The sequence below is a fragment of the Lithobates pipiens genome, unplaced genomic scaffold, assembly GCF_037356315.1.
Source record: "Lithobates pipiens isolate NorthernLeopardFrog02 unplaced genomic scaffold, aLitPip1_a1.2 Scaffold_13, whole genome shotgun sequence".
Lineage (NCBI taxonomy): Eukaryota > Metazoa > Chordata > Amphibia > Anura > Ranidae > Lithobates > Lithobates pipiens.
This window is the reverse complement of record NW_027507718.1, coordinates 359,036,404-359,060,387: the sequence shown is the minus strand read 5'-3', so window position 1 is coordinate 359,060,387 and position 23,984 is coordinate 359,036,404. Positions and strand designations below refer to the sequence as shown.

The 23,984-nt window shown below is 40.8% G+C and overlaps 1 protein-coding gene across 2 annotated transcripts in view; it reads left to right on the top strand.

The window, feature by feature from the left end:
- TMEM192 (transmembrane protein 192) overlaps positions 1 to 14,552 on the top strand; it is a 132,820-nt gene extending 118,268 nt beyond the window's left edge. For both annotated transcript variants that reach the window (XM_077477159.1, XM_077477158.1), the window contains one exon: positions 9,755 to 14,552. In XM_077477159.1, coding sequence (XP_077333285.1) covers positions 9,755 to 9,893 — 139 coding nt within the window. In that variant the 3' untranslated portion in view covers positions 9,894 to 14,552. The remainder of the gene's footprint in view (positions 1 to 9,754) is intronic.
- The last annotated feature ends 9,432 nt before the right edge of the window (positions 14,553 to 23,984 follow it).

Sequence of the window (23,984 nt, the reverse complement as noted above, 5' to 3'; positions counted from 1 at the left end):
ACTCGCTTCTGTCGGACAGGAAGCTGTACACACTAACTGAATGTCAATTGGATCCTGCTGAACCGGCTGATTTTCAGATCATGTGTACCCAGCATAAGACTGTTTACTTTTTTTGTGTTTTATGGTTTACGACTAGGCTGAACTCAGTCATTTTTAACTTATAGATTTGCAAAGATGGATTCCATATTCAGCAATCTATGACTAGACATGGATGTTCTTACAGTATATAATGCTTTAGCTAGGCTTGGGCCGAAAATAATCTCATGCATCATTAGATACCATTGCTTTTGCTGTCAGAGATTTTCCAACTTCGGCCACTGGGCATCTAATTAAGGTATAATTACTGGAGGTATTTGGGGAATTTTATCAGGCACTATACGACAGAGGAGTAGGATACCATTGATCTACCAAACATTTCAAATGATGAAAGGATGGATTTGGAAGGCCCATTAATGTTGGCTGAGTTAAGAAATGCAGTATCCCACCTACCTAATAATAAAGCACCAGGACCAGATGGTCTTCCAGGGGAAATATATAAAAAGTATGGAGATGAATTGCTATATGAACTGCTTGATGTCTTTAACTACACCATGGAGGTGGGTTCATTACCCCCTCTATAACTGAAGTGTGGCACTGACCCCCGAAGGAGCGGCTGGTTTTGTTGGGCTTACCGTTTACCTTCTCCACCTCGCTCTTGTCTAGGGGTTCCTGAGGTTGATCGCCCAATAATAATAATACCAGCACTTGAATCACTTTGGGAATATTTATTTGCATAAAACATTGAACGGAACACAGTCTCTCAGTTGGGAATAGAGGGTATGGGTAATAAAGCTCAGGTACTCTTGGAACTGCTGACACTTGAAATGTCTCTCTCTAGATGATCCTGGGAATAGCCATTTGCAACTGGATATTTTAACTACCGGATAAATCCCTGTTTGTGGATTTAGCAACCAACAGGTGATTTAAGCTTGGCAAAGTCTCTGCCACAGACTTGGTCGTAGAACTTTAAATTAGCACAGAAACTTAGGTGTAACTGAAGGATGAAATTAGGAACTTTCTTACAGTACCAGTATCTTGCAGCTGGTCCGGCGATACCGTAAGAATGCGGATTTACTTGGTGTCCTTTCAGCTTGGCTTCCAGGCTCTTACCGAGCAGCCAGCCTCGTGCATGGCCCTCTTCTGAAGAGTCCTTCCCTGGTTGCGTTTTGAGTTGCTGGGCCTCTCCAAAACCAAGACGGCACCGGACCACCTTGAAATCCTCCTTCCAGTTACTGTGCCTCGGACTAGCCAGTCCCGAGACTCAGAAACTGTTGGATCCGCACCCCAGGCCACGAGGGCCTCTGGGGGCTGGTCAGGAGGACCAGTACCACGGAGTCAGAACATACTTCTGGACCGGAACCCAGAACCACGTGACCCCAGCACCTTAAGTACCCTCTCCTGGAATACACAGCGAGACAACGCACCCACTGATTGCCTCAGAGAGAGAGATTGGTACCCAACCAGACTGCGTTCCAATGCTGTCAAAGGTGATACCTACACCTATGACCAGGCAGAACATAGTACAGCCCAGCCAACCTGATGCCAAGACTACAATTTACTGAAATTAACCCTAAGACCCAACTATGGTCTTAGGAAAAACAAAATTTACAAAACAGAGCCCGGCGCTACACAAGCAATAATTATTATTTTATTGAAACCTGACCAGGACCCAAGTAACCCTGATTCATATCCTCAAATATCTTAACGTCAGATATTAAGTTGTTGGCAAAGCCATTGGCGACTAGACTATCAAAATGTATTTCAAAACGAATCCATTGTGACCAGAAAGAAATTATTCCTAATAGATCCACTGAAAATAATATCCGATGGCTATTCCTAAATTTACAACTTCCAACAGATAATACTGGGAAATAAAGCCATAATGTCATTCGATGTGGCTAAAGCATTCAATGGTATAGAGTGGGTATTTTTGTGGAAATGCATAAAATGTTATGGGTTTGGCCCCAGACCTAATAAATGGATACAACATTTGTATGACTCCCCAAGTGCAAGGGTACAGGTTAATGGATGTGTATTGCCCCCCTTTTCATTGTCCAGAGGGACGAGGCAGGGATGTCCCTTATACCCACTTCATTTTGCTCTGGCCATTGAACCACTGGTGGAGGCTATTCATTCCTCTACAAATATTGTGGGATTTTGTAGATCTACAGGTGAACATAAGATGATACTGTAGTGTTTCTGGGGGACAGGGTCCCATCTCTGTCTGCAGTCCTTAATTGCCATGTATGGATCCTTCTGAGGATTCAATATCAATTGGGACAATCTGTAATGCTGTTAGTGGATCCTGTGCATGTGGGATGTCCACGCCAGACTCATCAGTTGGCCTTGGTTACATCATTTAAATATTTGGGTGTGGTAATTACACCAAATGTTATAGAATATATAGATAGGAACATACTCCCTCTTATTGATAAATTTAGACAACAGAGTAAAACTTGGAGTAAATTTTCATGGTCTATGGTGGGGAGAGGGAATCTGGTGAAAATGGTGTGGATGCCCCAGATGCAATATGGTTGATGTTACGATTATTTAGGACTATTGATTTGCTTTTTAGGGATTTTGTGTGGCAGGGTGGAAAACTTAGAATTAGATTAGAAATATTACAACAGCCTATAGATAAGGGGGGGGGGGGGGGGGGGAATTGTGACATCAAATGTATCTTGATACTTTATTATTTTATTGCATCAAAACTACAACATTTGCATGGCTGGGATGTAGTTGACATGGAAGACCCTACACAGATGATAATAGCATCCCAATTAAAAAAAAATATCCTTTAGTTAAAATAATAGTAGCTCACCATTTTTATAATAAAATGGGGTTCCCTACTTTCTACTTGATGCATGGGATATGAGAAGCAGTGCGAAATATCACTCAGCATAGTGGGTATAGGAAACATATGCCCATATGGGATAACTTTTGTCTTTATGAATTGAATAGACTCTCAGAATTTCCAGATTGGAAAAAGGTGGGCATAATATTTTTGTATCAGTTATATGAAGGGGATGTTCTACTTCCCTTTGATATATTAATAAAAAAAAAAAAAGTAAAGTGCCATCCTCGCCCAGTGCCATTTGTCCCCAGTGCCACCTGTCAGTGTCACGTGCCATCTGTTGTCAGTGTCACGTGTCATCAATGCCACTTATCAGTGTCACGCATTATCGGTGCCACATATTAGTGCCATCTGTCATCTGTGCGGCGTGTCATCAGTGCCACGTATAAGTGGCATCTGTCATCAGTGCCACGTATCAGTGCCATCTATCATCAGTGTCACGTGTCATTGTCCTGGTGCTCCAGGGCCTTCAAAAGTGTAATGGGTAGCCAACAAGTTAGATGTGTAATTTATGCTCCTAGAACACATGATGCTCCCTGCATGTTGGGCCTCTCTATGTGGCCAGGCTGTGAAAAAGTCCCACACATGTGGTATTGTAATACTCAGGAGGAGTAGCAGAATTTTTTTGGGGTGTCATTTGTGGTATACACATGCCATGTGAGAGAAATAACCTATTACAATGACAATTTTGTGGGGAAAAAAAAAATCTTAATTTTGCAAAGAATTGTGGGAAAAAAATGACATCAAAAAGCTCACCATGCCTCTTACTAAATACCTTGGAATGTCTACTTTCCAAAAAGTGGTAATTTGGGGGGTATTTGTACTTTCCTGACTTGTTCGGGTCGCAAGAAATGAGATAGGCCACCAGTACATCCAGATGTGATCAATTTTGTATGATTCGCACCACAGCTTGTAGACTCTCTAACTTTCACAAAGACCAAATAATATCCACTAATTTGGGTTATTTTTACCAAAGATATGTAGCAGTATAAATTGTGGCCAAATTTTATGAAGAAAAATTAATAATTTGCATAATTTTGTCACAGAAACAAAGAAAATTCATTTGGGTACAGTGTTGCATGACTGAGTAATTGTCATTCAAAGTGTGAGAGCACCGAAAGCTGAAAATTGGTCTGGGCAGGAAGGGTAAGTGCCCAGTAAGCAAGTGGTTAAAGGACCGCTATCAGTTAACAAATAACAACTTTTACCCATATCTTCAAATACATCTTGCGTTACAAATTCAAAGTTAAAAATCCAATTGCAGCATGAACACTCTAAAATACTAACAAAGGCGACCTTGGCTGCCTGTACGAAACAAGGATTAATAGGAGACCTTTATTCCAACTTACAAATTATAGAGAACAGTGAAAAACATAAAAATAGTTTTGCTCGGTGCCAAGGTGACAGAAGATCTAGAAGAGGTGGACCGGACATGAGCCTTGGAAACACTTCCCAGGATGTCTCTCTCCCTCTCTCAAAGGCTATCTCAGCTTTTTATTATGCATAGGGCTCATACCCCACAAAAACTCTATGCTTGGGGGGGGGAAAAACATAACACTGTTATGCCTGCGATGCTCTTTATTTAATGGTTCTCTTCTCCACATGCTTTGACGAGGTCCAAAGCTCTCAAGTTGCTGAGAAAAAAATATTCATAACGTTAAATTTTAATATGCTCCACTGAGATAACAGGGACATCCAAACTTGCACTATTGGGAATAATACCTGATCGAACATTAACAGTAGAGATGTACACTATGTGGTAGGATCTCTATACTTGACACATGAAGTTATTCTACAAAAATGGTCATCGACTAATCTTCCAACCCATAAACAATGGGTTAAGAATAGAGGTCGACCGATATATCGGCCGATATTTGGCGTTTTTTAATTAATCGGCATCAGCCGATTTGTGCTGATAAAAAGCCCGATCTATCTTCAGCGCGACTTGCAAATAAATTCTGTAATAGAAGTCAATGCAAGTTGCCTGAGTCTTCAGTGAAGCAACTTGTTTCCTCCCTGGGCAGTCTGCCAAGAAAAGAGTAAAGAGATACAGTGTTTACACTTATGAATGTTCTGAGCTCTGTGTGTAGGAGTTCTCAGTTTAACGATTTAAAGACTAAATCTTTTCTGACACTTGTTGCTTACAAGTAAAAATCCTGTATTTTTTGCTAGAAAATCACTTAGAACCCCCAAAAATTATATATATATTTTTAGCAGAGACCCTAGGGAATAAAATGGTGGTTGTTGCAATATTTTATGTCACACGGCATTTGCGCAAAGGTCTTTCAAATGCAATTTTTTTGGAAAAAAAGACACTAATGATTTAAAAAAACAAACAGTAGAGTTAACCCCTTTTTCTTTTCCAAAGGTCTTGATTACCTGTTCTTGTGTAGTTAATATATAATATATATCGTTTAGTTTTTTTTAATCTAAATTATACATATACGTGAACTGATTGGAGGTTTGTTTTGTTTAATAAATGTTTAAATTAAGTAATTTGCTGTATCACTTATTACTTAAGGCTGCTTTCACACTGGAGCGGGCAGACGTTGACGATAAAACGCTGCTAGTTTTAGCGGCGCTTTATCGTCATTTTAGCGGCACTATTCGGCCGCTAGCGGGGCACTTATAACCCAGCTAGCGGCTGAGGAAGAGGTTAAATATGTCCGTGAAGTTCCGCTGCCAAATCGCATTGCATGCGCTTCGGCAGTGGTGCCCATTTATTTCAATGGGCAGGAGTGGTGGAGGGGCGGTACACACCACTCCAAAAAAAAAAAGAAAAGGAAAAATCGGCCTAACATTTCGGGCCCAAAAAATCGGCATTATATATCGGCCGCCTCTAGTTAAGAAACATTACTATATACTTAAAGGAGAAAAATTAACATATAAGCATAGAGGTACACCCCAAAGGTTTGGTAAAATATGGTCATTGTGGATAGAATCTCTAGTAATGAATTTTATGATGGTTCATCTAGTAGAGAGGAGTAAAGGTAGTGGAAACAGATGGGAGTAAAGCGCTGAGGTAGACGGGTGAGGAGTAGATGAGAAGAGAAGAAATTAATACGTAAAAGATAATTTGAAGCTGCATAGAGGATTATGCTTTATTATACATTAAGTTACTTTAACACGAGAAGTGCAAGGTTTGATTGGTTTTGTGGTTTGTTTGTTTTTTGTTTTGTTTTTTATATATTGGTTTGTATGTATAATTATAAAAATAAAAAAATGTATTTGATTCAACCACTTCCGGACTGCCGCACGCCGATATACGTCCTAACTTTTACGGGGGATATCGTTGTTATGGCAGCAGCTAGCTGCCATAACCCTGGTATCCTAGTGTTCGGCTGGCGGTCCGGTTTATGATAAGAGTGGTCTCTTTGGTGGATTCGCTGCGAGATCACTTTTAGCGGGAGAGGGGCCCCCCTCCCGCCGTGCTCCGGTGCCCTTCGCCGCTTACCGGGTCCGTCGGCAGCAATTAGATCTTCACCCTGGCTGGGCATGGAGACGAGTGAGGGGAAGATGGCCCCCATCCGTCTCCTTAACGATGCAGGGCAAAAGCAATGTCAAAATGTAACTTCTGCCCACAGCTCTTAAAGGGCCATTTTAAAGAAAAATTATGTTATGACAATTTATTTTATTTTTTTAAAATTGCAATTAAGTGTAAATATGAGATCTGAACTATTTTTGACCCCAGATATCACAGATGTGGAGCTCACGTGCAGAAGCGAATGCATATGTGAGTAGCGGCCACATATGAAAATGGTTTTCAAACCACACATGTGAGGTATCGTCGTGATTGATAGAGTGAGAGCAATAATTCTAGCCCTAGACCTCCTCCAACTTAAAACATGCAAACTATAGAATTTTTTAAACGTCTCCTATGCAGATTTTTAAGGGTAAAAGTTTGTCGCCATGCCACGAGCGGGTGAAATTTTGAAGTGTGACATGTTGGGTATCAATTTACTTGGTGTAACATTATCTTTCACAATATAAAAAAAATTGGTTAACTTTACTGTTGTCTTATTTTTTTTTATTAAAAAAGTGTATTTTTTCCAAAAAAAGTGTGCTTGTAAGATCGCTGCGCAAATACGGTGTGACAAAGTATTGCAACAACCTCCATTTTATTCTCTAGGATGTTAGAAAAAAAATGTATAATGTTTGGGTTTCTAAGTAATTTTCTAGCAAAAAAAACTGTTTTTTAACTTGTCAACACATCTCAAAAAGAGGCTCGGTCCTTAAGTGGTTAAAGGTAGATTTGCTTTTAGACATGACATTTCAGAGTAATGTTCTTTTGTACTATTTTTAGTTTTGGCTGGACCTGAAACTATTTGTTATCTTTAAAATAAAGTTGATAAATTCTCTCCTTCTCCTATCTATGGTTATACACAGTTTCATGTGCACAATTCCTCCTGAAATTAAAACCCAACGATTCTCTCATTTTTTAGATGCCTTTCTCTGACCAACCATATATTTTTTTTTTAACTGTTGCTCTGATGGATTTCTGCAGAAAGCAATTTTCCATAGAAAAGGTGTAATGCTGTTGGTTGGATACATTGTTTGCGTGTGAAAAATAGGTTCTCAAATGTTGCAGTTTAAAATTAAAGCTCAACATAAATATCTTGTGGCCATTAGTGTCACAATTTACTACCTACACCCCATTCTAGGGATCATTAATTTATTCTAATTGGTCTTGCAGACCCGAACCGTACATAGCATGACATAATATATACATTAAGTAATATATCAACGCCAAGGGAAGAATCTTATTTCAGGATGTTAGAAAAACAAAAGGGTATAGTGCTATGTTCTATATGCAAGGAAGTATATTTTTCAGAATAAACCAGGGCAAATCCACGCTTTGAATCATGCCACTGGCTGCAGATATGAAGTGATGAGCTTGGTATACAGTAGACAGGGGAGCACTGAGAGATCTGATCTAGGTAGACCCCCAACCACCTATCCGTTTCACAGGAAAGCGTATCCACTGCTAAAGAAAGCATGGTTGCAGCAGCTGGGGAATGTGGTTACAAGTCATTGCCTTTTAAAGAATGTGGTTCTCTGCAATATTCATTTGTCACATAAAGGGATTGTGAAGAATAAGATAAGATGAAATGAAATACCGTATCCTCCTCTTGAAGAATCTTGTGATTCAGCTTTCTTTAAAACTAACCTATCAGGATCATAATATGGAAGGCTTGCATGAAAATACAAGCCCAAACAATGTCCTTTTTATTCCTTCATACTATTTGGTGATCCACTGACCTGGTTAAGCGGGTGCTTGCTTGGTGTCTTGACACCTGATACACGTATACTTGCACCAGTTATCGGAACAAAGCAAAGATAATTCTAAGAGCCTTTTCATACTGGGGCATTGGCGGTAAAGCGTGGCTATTTTTAGCAGCGCTTTACCGCCATTTTTTCAGGGGTTTTTGGCAACTAGCGGGGAGCTTTTAACCCCTGCTAGCAGCCAAAAAAGGGTTAAAATTAAAAGTGCTGCTGCAGTAGTGCTTTGCTGGTGGTTCGGCAGCGGTGCCCATTCAGTTCAATGGGCAGGAGCGGTGTATACACAGCTCCACCACTTCAAAGATGCTGCTTGCAGGAGTTTTTTTAACGTCCTGCCAGCGCATCGCCTCAGTGTGAAAGCCAGAGGAGATGACTGCAGGGGGTGCCGTTTTCAGGCGCTTTACAGGTGCTATTTTTAGCCCAAAAGCACCTGAAAAACATTGCAGTGTGAAAAGGGTCTAAGAATTTTCACCTTTCATGGAAAAAAAAGGCATCTTCTGTATGTTGATCTTGTTAGGTTCCCTTTTAACAAGTGTCCCAGTATGCTTACCAGTGCAGGAGGTATGGGGGCATCTGTTCTGATGACAACTGTCTAAAGCCCCACACACACTATCAGATTTTCTGCTGATTTTGTTCCTTCAGATTTACCAAAACCATATAATATGAGGTCAAACCTTAGGAGTTTCAATTTGTATGCAATCAGACAGGCCCTTGCACTCCATGGTTTTGGTAAATCTGAAGACAAAAATCAGCAGAAAATCTGATAGTGTGTATGGGGTTTAAGGGTAGATTAGCCTGCACTTTGGGAGATTCCTTTTTAGTTTGTTCGGTCTCTGGCACAGGAAGTGAAAGGAAATTAAAAGTATTGTAGCGTAGGGCCCATTCACTCACCTAACTCCGTTGCAGGTGCAGCCCCCTTTAACTCCCTTTCCCACCGCTTCCTGGACACACCCAGGAAGATTGGTTCCTCAGCTTCCCTCCCACAGCAGATCAGAGAGGCTAACATACATCAGAGGTAGCTTGACAAGTGATCTGCAGACAGGTAAATGCCCCTCCACTCTCAGAACCAGTAGGTGGGCATCAAGGCTAAAGCCCTATAGCTCCCAGCTTCTCTGGAAAATGCATCTACTCTAGGGAAGACTAGCTACCAAATTTCTGCAGTTCCAGGTGCGCTCCCTCCAGCCTGAGATCCCTTCAGCAGTGTTATGTGTTATCGGAGCTACCCTGGACGTCACTGAGAGGGAGGATGTTTATAAGGATAAGCGCAAGTAACTGTGTTCTCTTGTTTTATTGAAATAGTGGTTCTCGGCTTTGCTGCTATAGAGTCTTGCAGAAACTACACTATGCTATGCTATGTTACCCTGATTGAGCTACAGAGACATTGCTGTGAAGAGTCCACATTTGTGCAGCTTTCATAATGTTTTGTATTATTCTGCTATTGATTATAATGTGTATGATCATTCGGCCAATTACTGATCCCTGGCTGTCTGTCAGTATAGGACATATACATGAAAATACGATGTGTAAATAAATTAAATATGTACAATGTCCTAACATGACAACTTTATATATATTTTATAGGTACCAATCAGATTTAGAAGAAGTGATTGAAAAACAAGGTGAAGAAATAGTTGCTCTTCAGCGTCATAGTGAACATGTTTGTAGGCTGCTACTCTCAGTGATGGAAGAGCTACGCAATGCACAGGCATCACAGCAATGAATCAAAACAGACTGAGAATTTCTTTTTTTTTTATTCCAGTGTCCTACTGAGTCTCATGAAGTTGATATTTAAGATCACAAATGATGGACTTATTTTCTGCTGCTCTGGGTTTTACAGTTTTTAGTGACTTTCTTGCTGGTGAACATATCTCATGCTTATGTGCATGGCATGTAATTCTGTAAATGCACTCAAATTTTGTACTGGTGGGTGTCAAAATTTCACAGTATTAGTCATCTTTCTGAATGAATCTGTATTTTCAACTTATAGAGCAGCCTTTCTCAACCTTTTCAACACAGAAGAATCCTTGAAATAGTTCTTTGGTCTCGGGAAACCCCTGCTAAAAATTAGAAATCTACAACTCATGATACATTAGTGTGATGGTCAGTGGGATGAATGGTCCTTACACTTGTGGTCATTGGGAAGAATTACCTCCTTACAGATAGCTAAAAAGATCAATGGTGTGAGTGGGAACTGAGATGCAGAAATTTCCCAATGCTGAAGGAACCCCTAGCAACCTCTGGAGGAACCCTATGGTTCCATGGAACCCTGGTTGAGGATCACTGTTATAGAGCATCCAATAATGCCTTCTACACTGAATATGGAGACACACTTGCTGTATAGTTAAAGTGCAAATGTGACTGGAAAAAGGAAGCTTGTATTTCTATACTTATAGCTCATTTCAGTACTGGCACCAATTTGCTGCAGTATTCAAAGGATAGGGAAGTTAGATGTGGTTATAGAAGTGTATGGTCTGTCCATAGTGCTCAGATTTGATCCTATCAATGAATGACCAAACCTGCTGTGGAACATGCTTCCTGAGCTGGGAATAGATACTAGGGGACTGTCTTATCTGCAAGGGCATGGGCAGCTTACAGCCACTATCCCTAAAATTTAATGTTTTCCTTCCAAAATTAGTTTTTGCCAACCACTCCTGCCACCCACACTGCCAATTGATTTAACCTGAAGACTCCTAAGAAATAAACTAACAGGAGAATATTTGGCAGGTTCTTGGTTTCTGCCGCTGACTCCTACATCATTAGAGAATACAGTGTTCTTGTTATGCACAGCAGTGTGCTATAATGGGTTCCAGTGTGTCAGAATGCGCTTTGCTGTGCAAAAGTGCAACATGTCCTCCCTTTTTTTTTTTTTGCTATGCACTGATAACATGAAAAGTCAAATTGCCTTCTTCTTGCACTAGGACTGCACTGGGCAGTGTTGTCCCACCAGCTAATGTGAATGGCCCCTTAAATTGTATGTAAGCCAGAAGTTGTTTTGCATGCAGTAGAGATGGGTTGGAAACATTGTCATGTTTTTATTCCAGTCTCCACTGGGTAGAGTTACACTTTTTGGTTGTTCTAGTGACCAAATACAAAATGTTTAAGCTGTAACCAGATCAAGAGATCTGGGTAAATTTTATAGGGACACTTGTGACAACTATCTAAAAGGAGAGGTTTCCCTTTCACTCCGTGGTAAAGCTAAATTACTTCTTTTTTTTTTTTGCATCGTTATATTGGTTCAGCTTGGAGTTATTAAATATGCGTATTTCCTACCTGGCTCATTTCTGTGGAAGCGGAGAATCTTCTTAGCTGCTGCTTCTACAGTGATCTTCGTGGTCTTCTGGGTCTTATGCTGAGCAGCTGTCATGCTGCATTGTAACCACAGGGGATCGCTTGCTCGGCGCAGGTGTCATTCAGAGAGCGATTTGCGTTTTCTCAAAGCATGTAAATGGTTTCTGATTTATTGGACAAGGTGGAGAGGTTGGATGGTGAGGTCATGATCTCCACCTTGACCAATCAGAAAATGCCTTGGCCACTTACGGACTGCCCGCCGTCACTAGCTACCATAACCCCAGTATCCTCTTCTTCAGCGGGCGGTTTGCTTTCAGATAAGTGCTCTCTGCGGCAGATTCGTTGTGAGATTACTTTTATTGGCATTGGAGGTGATCGGGTCCTCTGTCTGTGTGTGGTATGGAGATGAGTAAGGGGAAGATGGCCCCCACCCGTCTCAAAACGTCACTTCCGCCCATAGCTCTTATTTTCATTTTTTTATTTTATTATTGCATTTTAGTGTAAATCTGAGGTCCTTTTGACCCCAGATCTCATATTTAAGAGGTCCTGTCATGCTTTTTTTCTATTACAAAGGATGTTTACATTCCTTGTAATAGGAATAAAAGTGACACATTTTTTTTTAAAAGAACAGTGTAAAAATTATAAAACAAATAAGAAAAAAAAAAATGTAAGCGCTCCCCGTCCTGCCGAGCTCGCACGCAGAAGCGAATGCATACTTCAGCAGCGGCTGCATATGAAAACTGTATTAAAACCACACATGTGAGGTATCGCTGTGATCGATAGAGCGAGAGCAATTCTAGCCCTAGAACTCTTCTGTAACTCGAAACTTGCAACCTGTAGATTTAAAAAAAAAAAATCACCTATGAGAATTTTTAAGGGTAAAAGTTTGTCACCATTCCACGAGCGGGCGCAATTTTGAAGAGTGACATGTTGGGTATCAATTTACTCGGCGTAACATTATCTTTCACAATATAAAAAAAAAATGTACTAACTTTACAGTTGTCTTATTTTTTAATTCAAAAAGGTGCTTTTTTTTTTCCCCCCAAAAAAAGTGCACTTGTAAGACCACTGCACACATATGGTGTGACAAAGTATTGCAACGACCGCCATTTTAGTCTCTCGCATGTTAGAAAATATATATATATAATGTTTGGGGGTTCTAAGTGATTTTCTAGCAAAAAAATTAAAAAACTTTTTTAATTTGTAAACCCCAAATCTCAGAAAGAGGCTTGGTCCTTAAGTGGTTAATAGAGAAAAGTGCGATAAATGGCAGCTATGCCAAGCAGGCAGCCCCATGTGTTTTCTATGTAGTAGGAAGGCCGCTTGTCACTGGACCCAGAAGATGGCGAGGATCACTATAGTAGCAGCAACTTAGTCGTTCTCTTAATTCACAGGAATGGCCAGGTATGGTATATGCATACTTTCAATGGTCCAAAAAAAAAAATCTGAAATAAGGCTCCAGTACAGGAAGTAAATGGGAAATCTTCCCAAAGGAAAGACAAATTAAACCAACTGTTGTTTATCCTACCGTGAACTATACAAAAATAAAATAAACATTTGGGCTATACAGGCCTTTTAGGCCTTTTTATACATTTTGTGAATATTCTAATTAGTCCAGACTATATTAGGTATGAACTGTAATAGAACTTTGCCAAGAAGCATTAACTGTTTTATGTTCTAGTTCTTTTGTTTGCTGTAACAGTTTTTTCATTTCATAACTATATACTTTCATAAAATTGAGAGCATATTGTTCCCTAGTTTCTTTTAAAAAAGAATACGATTCATATATGTGTTCTTAGTGTAGTTGGACTAGTTGAGGTTGATAATCATCCTCAATAAATGAATACAGGCTTTCTTTTTTTTTTTTTTTTTTTCTACAATTGTAAAAGATCTACTACTGCTATAACAAGCATGCACCACCTTGAGTGAATTGTAAATTGGAAATGCTAAGGCTGGTCACAAAATTCATGAGCAGTGTACTTGTTACTTATGAATGAATGACCTGCAATAATAATCAAAGAGTGTTTCCAGAATGCTGGAAATTCACTTATGATTATTCTTCAGCAAACATTCCAATCCTTGTACTCCACGTGCCCCTTATCAGGAGTGGTGACAGTGGCCAGGAATCTAGTCTACAAATAAAAAAAATAAAAAAGACCTTACGTCTATTTGACAAATCTGAGCCCCAACTCAAATACCTCAGATTAAAAAGAAAAAAGAAATGACTACGTCTCACTATTGACACCGACTTATCAAGTGCAGAAAATCTTTGCATGGTGGCTTATCTACTGAGAAAGAATGGTGCTACTCTGTTGCTCTGTGTTTGACTGCATGCTAACCATTCAAGTGTTGACCTTTTAATCTTCTATAGAAAAACTGAAGCCATAGTGTGACTTTATTGTTTTCAATTAATTGGGTAGATTTCTAAAATCTGTCCCTTACCAATACCAGTCTGCAAATTTCAGCCTTAATTTTCTTATCTAGGCTGAAATTTTAACATAAACCCCTTTCCTCTGGGCAACAACTCCCTTGTACCACTCAAATATGCCATTTTATTTACATCTAAGTTGCCACCCACACCAGTATTATTTTAGGAGCCCATAGATAGTCCAGTAATGTTTTAAGGGTATCTTTTGAACATTCTGGCTAAAATATTTGGGTTTCAAATGGGAATTCAAAAAATGTATAGAATCATGGATTTGTTTTTTAGCCTGCTAAAAAAAATGTGGCTATCCTCTCCAAATTCCCGTGCCTGCTCATGATCGCTAGATGGGTAAAAGGAGGTTATCTTGAGGTACAAACCAAGTGTGGACAGCTACTCAAACGGCATGTTTAAACCTGATGTCGGGGAGATACAACAGCAGACTTTTCTCTTTGAAAAAATTAACTTTATTGCTGCTAGTTCTGATGTGAAGTGTTTATCTTTTACTACTATGGATAAACAAATCTATAGAGTTCTATCCCAGGGTAAATTGTCTGTTGAAATAAGATGATGAATAATAAAATGCATTAGTTGCACATTTTGTACATCTGGTTTATCCTTTATACAGTATGTAAATTTCCAAACATAATAAACTGCTTAAAAAATGTGCCAATGAGTGTGAATTTTACTTATACTGGCTAGGGGCCTTAATGTGTAATAACAATGAAGTTCTCATATTTTACCTTTTCGGTCTGCTATATATACAACTGAAAGCATTTTTTATATATGCTGTGTAGTACTAACCCCTGAAGGATCTGCTGGTTTTATTCAGGCTTACCGTTACCTCTTCTGCTCGCCTCTTCATCTTAGGGGGGTCCCGTGGAAAGTAGCCCAAATGAAGATAGATCAGACACGTGGTCCTTTTTTGAAGATTTATTTAGGAGTAACACCAAAGAAAGACACAAGACACAGTCCTTCAATGGAGGGTTAGAGGATAAGGGGAGTTCAGACACCTAGTAATTTCGGGTTAGAGGTATCAGTTAGATCCAGAGGACAAACGGCTCCACAGACTGGATCCAGCACCGGACAGGCCCCTCTCACTTGACCAAGCAGCTGATGATATGCCAAAGTCTCTACCACAGACTTGTTAATTAAACGTAGTGGTTCTTGAAAGTAAATGCGCAACAAAGTCTCTGCCACAGACTTGTTAACCGAACTTAGAGATTCTTGAGAGTTTTTAGGAAGGAACTACCGTACAGTTCAGCCGACCCGCCGATACTGTAAGGATATTGATCCGGGATGCGTCCTCAAACTGAGTTTCCAGGCTCCTCCAGAGACACCAGTCTTGCGCTCGGTCCTCCACTGGAAAAGTCCTCCCCTGGATCCTCCAGCTTCCCTTGGCTTCTCCCCACAGGCGAGACAGCACAGGACCACCCCTGGATCAGCAGGCCCCAAGACATTCCTGGGCCTACACTCTCAGCTGCGAAGCCTCGGGCCAGCCAGCCCCGAGGCGCAAGACCGTGCGACACAGACCCCAGGCCAGGAGGGCCCTGGGGTTGGGATCACGGACCCCGGAAAACAAATGAACCCAAGAAAATGGCGTCGGTACCTTAATTACCCTCTCCCAGAATGCACAGCAGGGAAGCCACACCCACTGAACCATTTCCGAGTAAGAGGCTGAATTCAATGCATCCAGCTTGCTGCTGTTCCACACCCACTGACGGTGACAGTGACACCTACAGTCAGGTGGGAATCCGTGCAACCCAACTGGACTGGTACAGAAACCAGAACTTTTAGAGAAATTCATCTGGGCCAAACTACAGCTTCAGATAATTAAATGGAAAAAAAAAATAGTGTCTGCTCATCAGGAGCAGGGCGCTACAGTTGTTATGGTTATGAAAATGTTATAGGATTTTCATATAATAGATGTCTGGCTGTCGTGTTTTTTTTTCAATACTTTGAGGTACTGATCTGCAAAAGTATGCAGCTAAAGTGCTTTTAATATTTGATGGTATCTCTACCCCATAGGTAAAACTTTTATTTTTTTATTTAAAAGGGAAGGGTTATAACCCCTATCAGATTTTTTTTTTTTTTCGCAATTTGTGTCCCTTTGCAGAGATTTTCCTTCACTTCCTGTCTAATAGCCAAACGGGAAGTGAGAGGAAATCCCTGAGGGTGACCCCCAGGTGACCAGAACTAGTGTCCATATTGGAAGATTTCCTCTCTATTACTGTTCTGGGGATGACCAAAAAATGTAGATTTTCTTTTACTTTCACTTTCAGTGATAATGGTAAACAAGACAAATAGAGAGGGTGAAGCTCCTTGAAGGGGACACAGACCACAATAAAAGCTGAGAAGCATTCTAATCCCTGTCTACTCTATCAAAAACAAAAAAAAAAAAATTGCCTTAAGTTATACTTTAACCACTTAACCACTTAAAGTGGTTGTAAAGTAATTTTGGGGACTTCTACCTACAGGAAAGCCTATAATAAGGCTTACCTGTAGGTAAATAAAATATCTCCTAAACCTGTATGGTTTAGGACAGGGATCTTCAAACTACGGCTCTCCAGCTGTTGCAGAACTACACATCCCATGAGGCATTATAAAACTCTGACATTCACAGACATGACTAGGCATGATGGGAATTGTAGTTCCTGAACGACTGGAGGGCCGTAGTTTGAGGACCCCTGGTTTAGGAGATATTCCCCTCGCAATACGCCGCTGACTGCAGCGGCGCATCCGCACAGGGGATTCCCGGCTGGAAGCCCGGCAGACGCCGGACGCTGCCGGAAAGAAATCTCATGCGCAGGAGTGACGATATGTCAGCTCCCTCGGCGTGGATCGGGACAGATGTCGGGGCCTCGTTCTAAGGTAAGTATTTCATAATGAGCTAGTATGCGGTGCATACTAGCTCATTATGCCTTTTCCTTTGCAGGTAGGAAAAAAAAAACACATCAGCGGGTTTACAACCGCTTTAAGCCCTGGACCATTTCACAGCTAAAGGACCAAGCCCCTTTTTGCGATTTGGCACTGCGTTGCTTTAACAATTGCACAGTCGTGCAACGTGGCTCCCAAACAAAATTGGCGTCCTTTTTTTCCCACAAATAGAGCTTTCTTTTGGTGGTATTTGATCACCTCTGCGGTTTTTCTTTTTTGCACTATAAACAAAATTAGAGCCACAATTTTGAAAAAAATGCTTTTTTTTTTTTTTTTTTTTTTTTTTTTTTTACTTTTTGCTATAATATCCCCCAAAAATATATCATTTAGGCTGATACTTATTGCGATTTTTTTTTTTTACCAAAAATATGTAGAAGAATAAGTGTTTATTGATTGGTTTGTGCAAAAGTTATACGTCTACAAAATAGCGGATAGTTTTATGGCATTTTTATTAATATTTTTTTTTTACTAGTAATGGTGGCGATCAGCGATTTTTTTTTTTTTATTGTGACTGCGACATTATGGCGGACACGTCGGACATTTTTGGGACCATTGGCATTAATACAGCGATCAGTGCGATTAAAAATGCACTGAGTACTGTAAAAATGTCACTGGCAGTGGAGGGGTTAACCACTAGGGGTCAGTGTAGGGGTTAAGTGTGTGTGTGTGTGTGTGTGTGTGTGTGTGTGTTTTTTTTTTTTTTTTACTGTAGGGGGCGTGGCTTGGTGTGTGATGTCACTTATCGTCTTTCCCTATAACGGGGAACAGACGATCAGTGACAGCCTCACTAGGAAGCACGAGGAGAGGTTTGTTTACACTTGCCTCTCCTCGTTCTTCAGCTCTGTGACCCGATCGCGAGACACGGTCATGGAGCTCAGGACCGGGTTGCGAGTGTGCCGGCGGCGCGCGTGTGACTCACTGCTGGGCACTTAAAGGGCAACATACCTGTATGTGCTTGTGCCCAGCCCTGCCATTCTGCCGACCTATATCGTCATGAGGCGGTCCTTAACCACTTCAGCCTTTTTACAATTTCGCACTGCACTGCTTTAACTGGTAATTGCGCGGTCATGCAATGTTGTATCCAAACGAAATTTGCGTCCTTTTCTTCCCACAAATAGAGCTTTCTTTTGATGGTATTTGATTGCCTCTGTGATTTTTACTTTTTGCGATATAAATGGAAAAAGACCGAAAATTTCGAGAAAAAAATATATTTTCTACTTTTTGTTATAAGAAAAATCGAATAAACTCAATTTTAGTCATGCATTTAGGGCAAAATTTATTCAGCCACAAGTCTTTAGTAAAAAAAATGTCAATAAGCGTATATTTATTGGTTTGCGCAAAAGTTAAACTACAAACTAGAGTACATTTTCTGGAATTTACACAGCTTTTAATTTGACTGCCTATCTCATTTCTTGAGGTGCTAAAATGGCAGGGCAGTACAACCCCCCCCCCCAAATGACCCCATTTTGGAAAGTAGACACCCCAAGGAAATTGCTGAGGGGCATGTTGAGCCCATTGAATATTTATTTTTTGTCCCAAGTGATTGAATAATGACACAAAAAAAAAAAAAAGTTTACAAAAAGTTGTCACTAAATGAAATATTGCTCACATATGCCATAGTTATATGTGGAATTGCACCCCAAAATATAATTTGCTGCTTCTCCTGAGTACGGAGATACCACATATGTGGGACTTTTTGGGAGTCTAGCCGCGTACGGCACCCCGAAAACCAATCACTGCCTTCAGGATTTCTAAGGGTGCAAATTTTTGATTTCACTCCTCACTACCTATCACAGTTTCGAAGGCCATAAAATGGCAAAATAGCACAAAACCCCTCCAAATGACCCCATTTTGGAAAGTAGACACCCCAAGCTATTTACTGAGAGGCATGTTGAGTCCATGAAATATTTTATATTTTGCCACAAGTTGCAGGAATATTACAATTTTTTTTTGCACAAAGTTGTCACTAAATGATATATTGCTCACACATGCTATGAGCATAAGTGAAATTACACCCCAAAATAAATTCTTCTGCTTCTCCCAAGTACGGGGATACCACATGTGGGGGACTTTTTTGGGAGTCTAGCCACGTACAGGACCCCAAAAAAAAGCACCGCCTTCAGGATTTAAATCTAAAACGCTACAAAAAAACTGTTAGCGATCGCAGGGACCAGGCCTGACTCTGCGATCGCTGCAGTTATGTGTTTAGTGTTTTGTAAGTGACAGTGATCGATCGATACTGCACTTGGGTAGGCTGGGCGGAGGGGCAAAACACAAGTGCCAGCAGGTATCTGGGCTGATCCCGCTAACAATGCGTTTTTTTGGAACCCTAAACTGCTGGGGACGCTAGTATAGATCTGATCAGATCAGATATTGATCTGTTAAGATTCTATACCACTACGGGAGGTGTATGCTTTGCGCGTGGGTGTTAGCGGTACTGGCACTAACCTAGCGCTGCCTGGGGCGACGCAGACCCTGACCCTAAAACCTAATTGATATCACCCGCCGGGTGATCAGGGGGGTTAAACCTTTATTGGGTAAGAAATGGTGGGTGCCCTGATGCTATAAAATGCAAACTAACTAACTAGAGTCACCCGTAACACTTATATGGTGATCACTGGTGAAAGGGTTAACTAGGGGCAATCAGGGGGTTAAAATCTTTATTAGGTAGTATATGGGGGTCCCTGGCGCTATATAAAAACCTGACGGGGAACCTAAATAACTAACTGGCTAACCAGCGTCACCAGTGGCACTTATACGGGGATCGTTGGTGAAAGGGTTAACTAGGGGCAATCGAGGAGTTAAAACCATTATTGGGTAGTATATGGGGGTACCTAGCGCTATAAAAACCTGGCGGTGAACCTAAAAAAATAACTAGCTACCTAGCGGCACTAGTGACACTAATACAGCGATCAGAAAAATTATCGCTTAGTGACACTGGCAAAAGGGGGTGAAAGGGCTAACTAGGGGCAATCAGGGGGTTAAACCTTTATTGGGGGGTGGTAGGGGGCTACCCTGGACCTAACACTAACTGCCCTGACAGTTTTTACTTTTACAACTGACACTGAATGCAGTGATCAGAAAATAAATGATCACTGCAATCAGTGACACTGTGACTGGGGGGGGGGGGGGGGGGTTGTGTGCCTACATGTCAGTGTAGTGTTGGTGCACACTTACTTTCTCTCTTCTCCTCGCAGTCCGGTCAAAAAGACAAAAGGAGAATGACATCACTTCCTCCCTGCCTGTGTTTACTATACACAGCGGGGGAAGCTTCTCATTCGCCAGGAGCGATCGAGAGGGGATGGCCAGAAACCAATGGCCATCCCCTCATCCCGGATCGCTCCTGAAGCTAAACGGACCGCCGCATCCAGCGGGAGGGGGTCCAATCGGACCCCCCACCCGCTGGAATACAAGCACGTACATGTACGTGCTTGTGCCTGTACATGCCATTCTGATGACGTACATTGGCATGCGGCGGTCCTTAAGTGGTTAAGGACTGCCCACCGCATATATATTGCTGCAGGGTGGCTCTAGTACTTGACACAACGTACCTGTATATGCAATAGATAGTGTGGGCACGCATGCCCACTGCACGGTGGAGGAGACGATGCGTATGTCTGGAGGACCCCGATGTAAGATAGCCACCCGCAATCGCTCCACAGAGAGGCAAAATGGGGATCTGTAAACAAGACAGATCACCATTCTGACATGGGAGAACATGGATATCATCTGTTGCTATTAATCTGGAACCACGCTCTGTGTTCTTCCTGTCAGTACTTCCCCCACACAGTAAGAAAGCAAAATCCTGAACACATTTAACCCTTTGATCGCCCCTGATGTTAACCCCTTCCCTGTCAGTGTCATATTTTTTTTGTTAGCACTGATCACTGTATTGATGTCACTGGTCCCCAAAATGTGTCACTTAGGGTTAAATTTGTCCTCCGCAATGTTGCAGTCCCGCTAAAAATTGCTGATCGTCACCATTACTAGTAAAAACAATAAAAAATAAATAAAAGTCCATAAATCTATCCTGTAGTTTGGTTTGTGCAAAAGTCACAGCGTTTACAATCAATATACGCTTATTGGGATTTTTTTTTAACAAAAACATGTAGGCAGAATACATATTTGCCTAAATTGATGAAGAACTTTGTTTTATTTAATTATTTTTTTTGAATATGTATTATAGCAGAAAGTAAAAAAATAGCTTTTTTCAAAATTGTCGGTCTTTTGTTTACAGCGCAAAAAATTAAAACTGCAGAAGTGATCAAATAACACCAAAAGAAAGCTCTATTTGTGAGAAACAAGACCATCATTATTATTAATAATAATATTATACAGGATTTATATAGCGCCAACAGTTTACGCAGCGCTCTACAACATTCGGACAGACATACAATTATAATACAATACAGGAAGAATCAGAGGGCCCTGCTCTTTAGAGTTTACAATCTAGGAGGGAGGCTCAAGTGATACGAAAGGGTAATAACTGTGGGGGGATGAGCTGATGAACAAAATAAAAGAACAGTTGTTACTGTACATGGAGGCAGGATAGGCTTCTGAAGAGAAAAGTATTCAGGGATCACCTAAAAGTAGATAAGATTTGGAGATAGTCTGACAGATTGGGGTAGGGTATTCCAGAGGATGGGAGGGGTTCGGAAGAAATTCTGGAGGCGTATATGGGAGGAGGTTATAAGGGAGCTAGAGAGCAGGAGGTCTTGGGAGGGACGAAGAGGGCGATTTAGGTTTGTATTTTTTTAACTAGGCTAGTGATGTACCTTGGGGCAGAGTTGTGGATGGCTTTGTAACTTCTTGTTAGTATGTTGAATTTAATTTTGTTGGGTGAGTGGCAGCCAATGGAGGGATTGGCAGAGTGGTAGCAGACACTGAGTGGTTTGTAAGGTGGATGAGTCTGGCAGATGCATTCATGATGGACTGAAGGAGGGATAGTCTATTTAAGGGTAAGCTAATGTGGGAGTTGCAGTAGTCGAGGCGAGAGATAACCAGGTAGTGAATCTGGAGCTTTGTGGTTTTATTGGTTAGGAAGGGATGTTGTTTGGAGATGTTTAGGTGGCAAGCTTTGGAAAGGGATTGGATGTGAGGCTGAAATTCGAGATTAGAGTCCAGGATAACACCTAGCACTCTGACATATGGGGATGGGTGGATAGTTGTGCCATTGCTCTTGACAGAGAAGTCGGGGGAAGAGGCATTTGGAGAATGAAATCTTATGAGCTCGGTTTTGGACAAGTTGAGTTTGAGGAAGTGACATCCAATTTTATTTGGGTACAGCGTAGAGCTGGGCAATTTTTTATAAAAAATAAATAAAAATTCTGCGATTTTCCAAAAAAAAACTCAATTCATGATTCGATTCAATTTTATTTATTTTTTTATGGACACTGCACCGGTCCTGAGAAGCTGCGGGCAGGAGTTTTTAGGCGAGGCCCACGGCTTAAGCTAAAAACTCTGGCCCGCAGCACCTCAGGACCGGCACGCTGGTGAAAAAAAAAAACTAAAAAAAACGATTTGCTTAAATTTTGAATCGATTTGACCTCTTATCTCGATTCAAGATTTAAATAGATTTTTTCCACAGCGCTAGTACAGCGCCACACATCCGCAATTGTCAGTTAAAGTAACGCAGTGCTCTATCACAAAAAAATGGCCTGGTCATTAAGAGGGGAAAATTCTTCTGGGGCTGCAGTGATTAAAGTAAATTTAAATTCAAAGACAAGCAATTACAATATTGCAGCTCCCCAAGCTTCAGATGATGTGGTTTCATTCATTCTCCTTTTTTTTTTTTTGTTTTTTTTTGGGGTTCCCCTGTAAACACTTTTTCATTGCTATACTCACTTCTTCATTTTATCTATGGAGGCAGGCATGATTGTCACACATGATGAAATTAAAAACATATCTGCCTTTGTTTATCTCAGGTACATGGTGGTTGATGAGATATAGGGAGTTATTTACTGAAGGCAAATCCACTTTGCACTACAAGTGCAGTCGCTGTAGATCTGAGGAGGACATGCAAGGAAAATTAAAAAACAGAATTTTAGCTTGCACATGATTGGATGATAAAATCAACAGAGCTTCCCCTCATTTCAGATCTTCCCCTCAGATTTACAGCGACTGCAATTCCAAATAGATTTGCCTTTCTTAAATAACCCCCATAGTTTACAAAAGAAAATGCCTTTAGCTTTGCTATATTTTATAATCAACAAAGCTACCCAATTTCTGGCAAGAGCAACAGATATTTTCTGTACTTGATGAAAATGTTCCTCATCTGAAAGATAACAAAAATTTAGTTTCATGCTCCCATCTTTATGGGAACAGTTTTGGGGATGGCCCCTTCCTGTTCCAACATGTGTATCAGTGCACAAAGCAAGGTCCATAAAGACATGGATGAATGGGTTTGGGGGGCAAAACTTGACTAGCCTGCTAAGAGTCCTGACCTCAACCTGATAGAACACCTTTGGGATGAATTAGAGCGGAGACAGCGAGTCTGGCCTTCTCGCCCAACATCCGTTCCTGACCTCACAGATGCACTTCTGGAAGAATGCTCAAACATTCCCACAGACACACTCCTAAACCTTGTGGACAGCCTTCCCAGAAGAGTTGAAGCTGTTATAGCTGCAAAGGGTGAGCTGACTCAATATTAAACTCGACGAACTAAAACTGGGATGCCATTAACGTTTATATTTGTGTAAAGGCAGGCATCTCAATACTTTTGGTAATATTTTTTGTGTATATAAATATATATATACAGTATCTCACAAAGTACACCCCTCAAATTTTTGTAAATAATTTGTTATATCTTTTAATGTGACAACACTGAAGAAATTACACTTTGCTACAATGTAAAGTAGTGAGTGTACAGCTTGTATAACAGTGTAAATTTGCTGTCCCCTCAAAATACCTCAACACAGCCATTTAATGTCTAAACTGCTGGCAACAAAAGTGAGTACACCCCTAAGTGAAAATGTCCAAATTGGGCCCAATTAGACATTTTCCCTCCCCGTTGTCACGTAACTCGTTTAGAGTTACATGGTCTCGGGTGTGAATGGGGAGCAGGTGTGTTAAATTTTACTGGTCCCCGGAAGTTCAACATGTCACCTCATGGCAAAGAACTCTCTAAAGGGTCTGAAAAAAAAAGACTTGTTGCTCTACATAAAG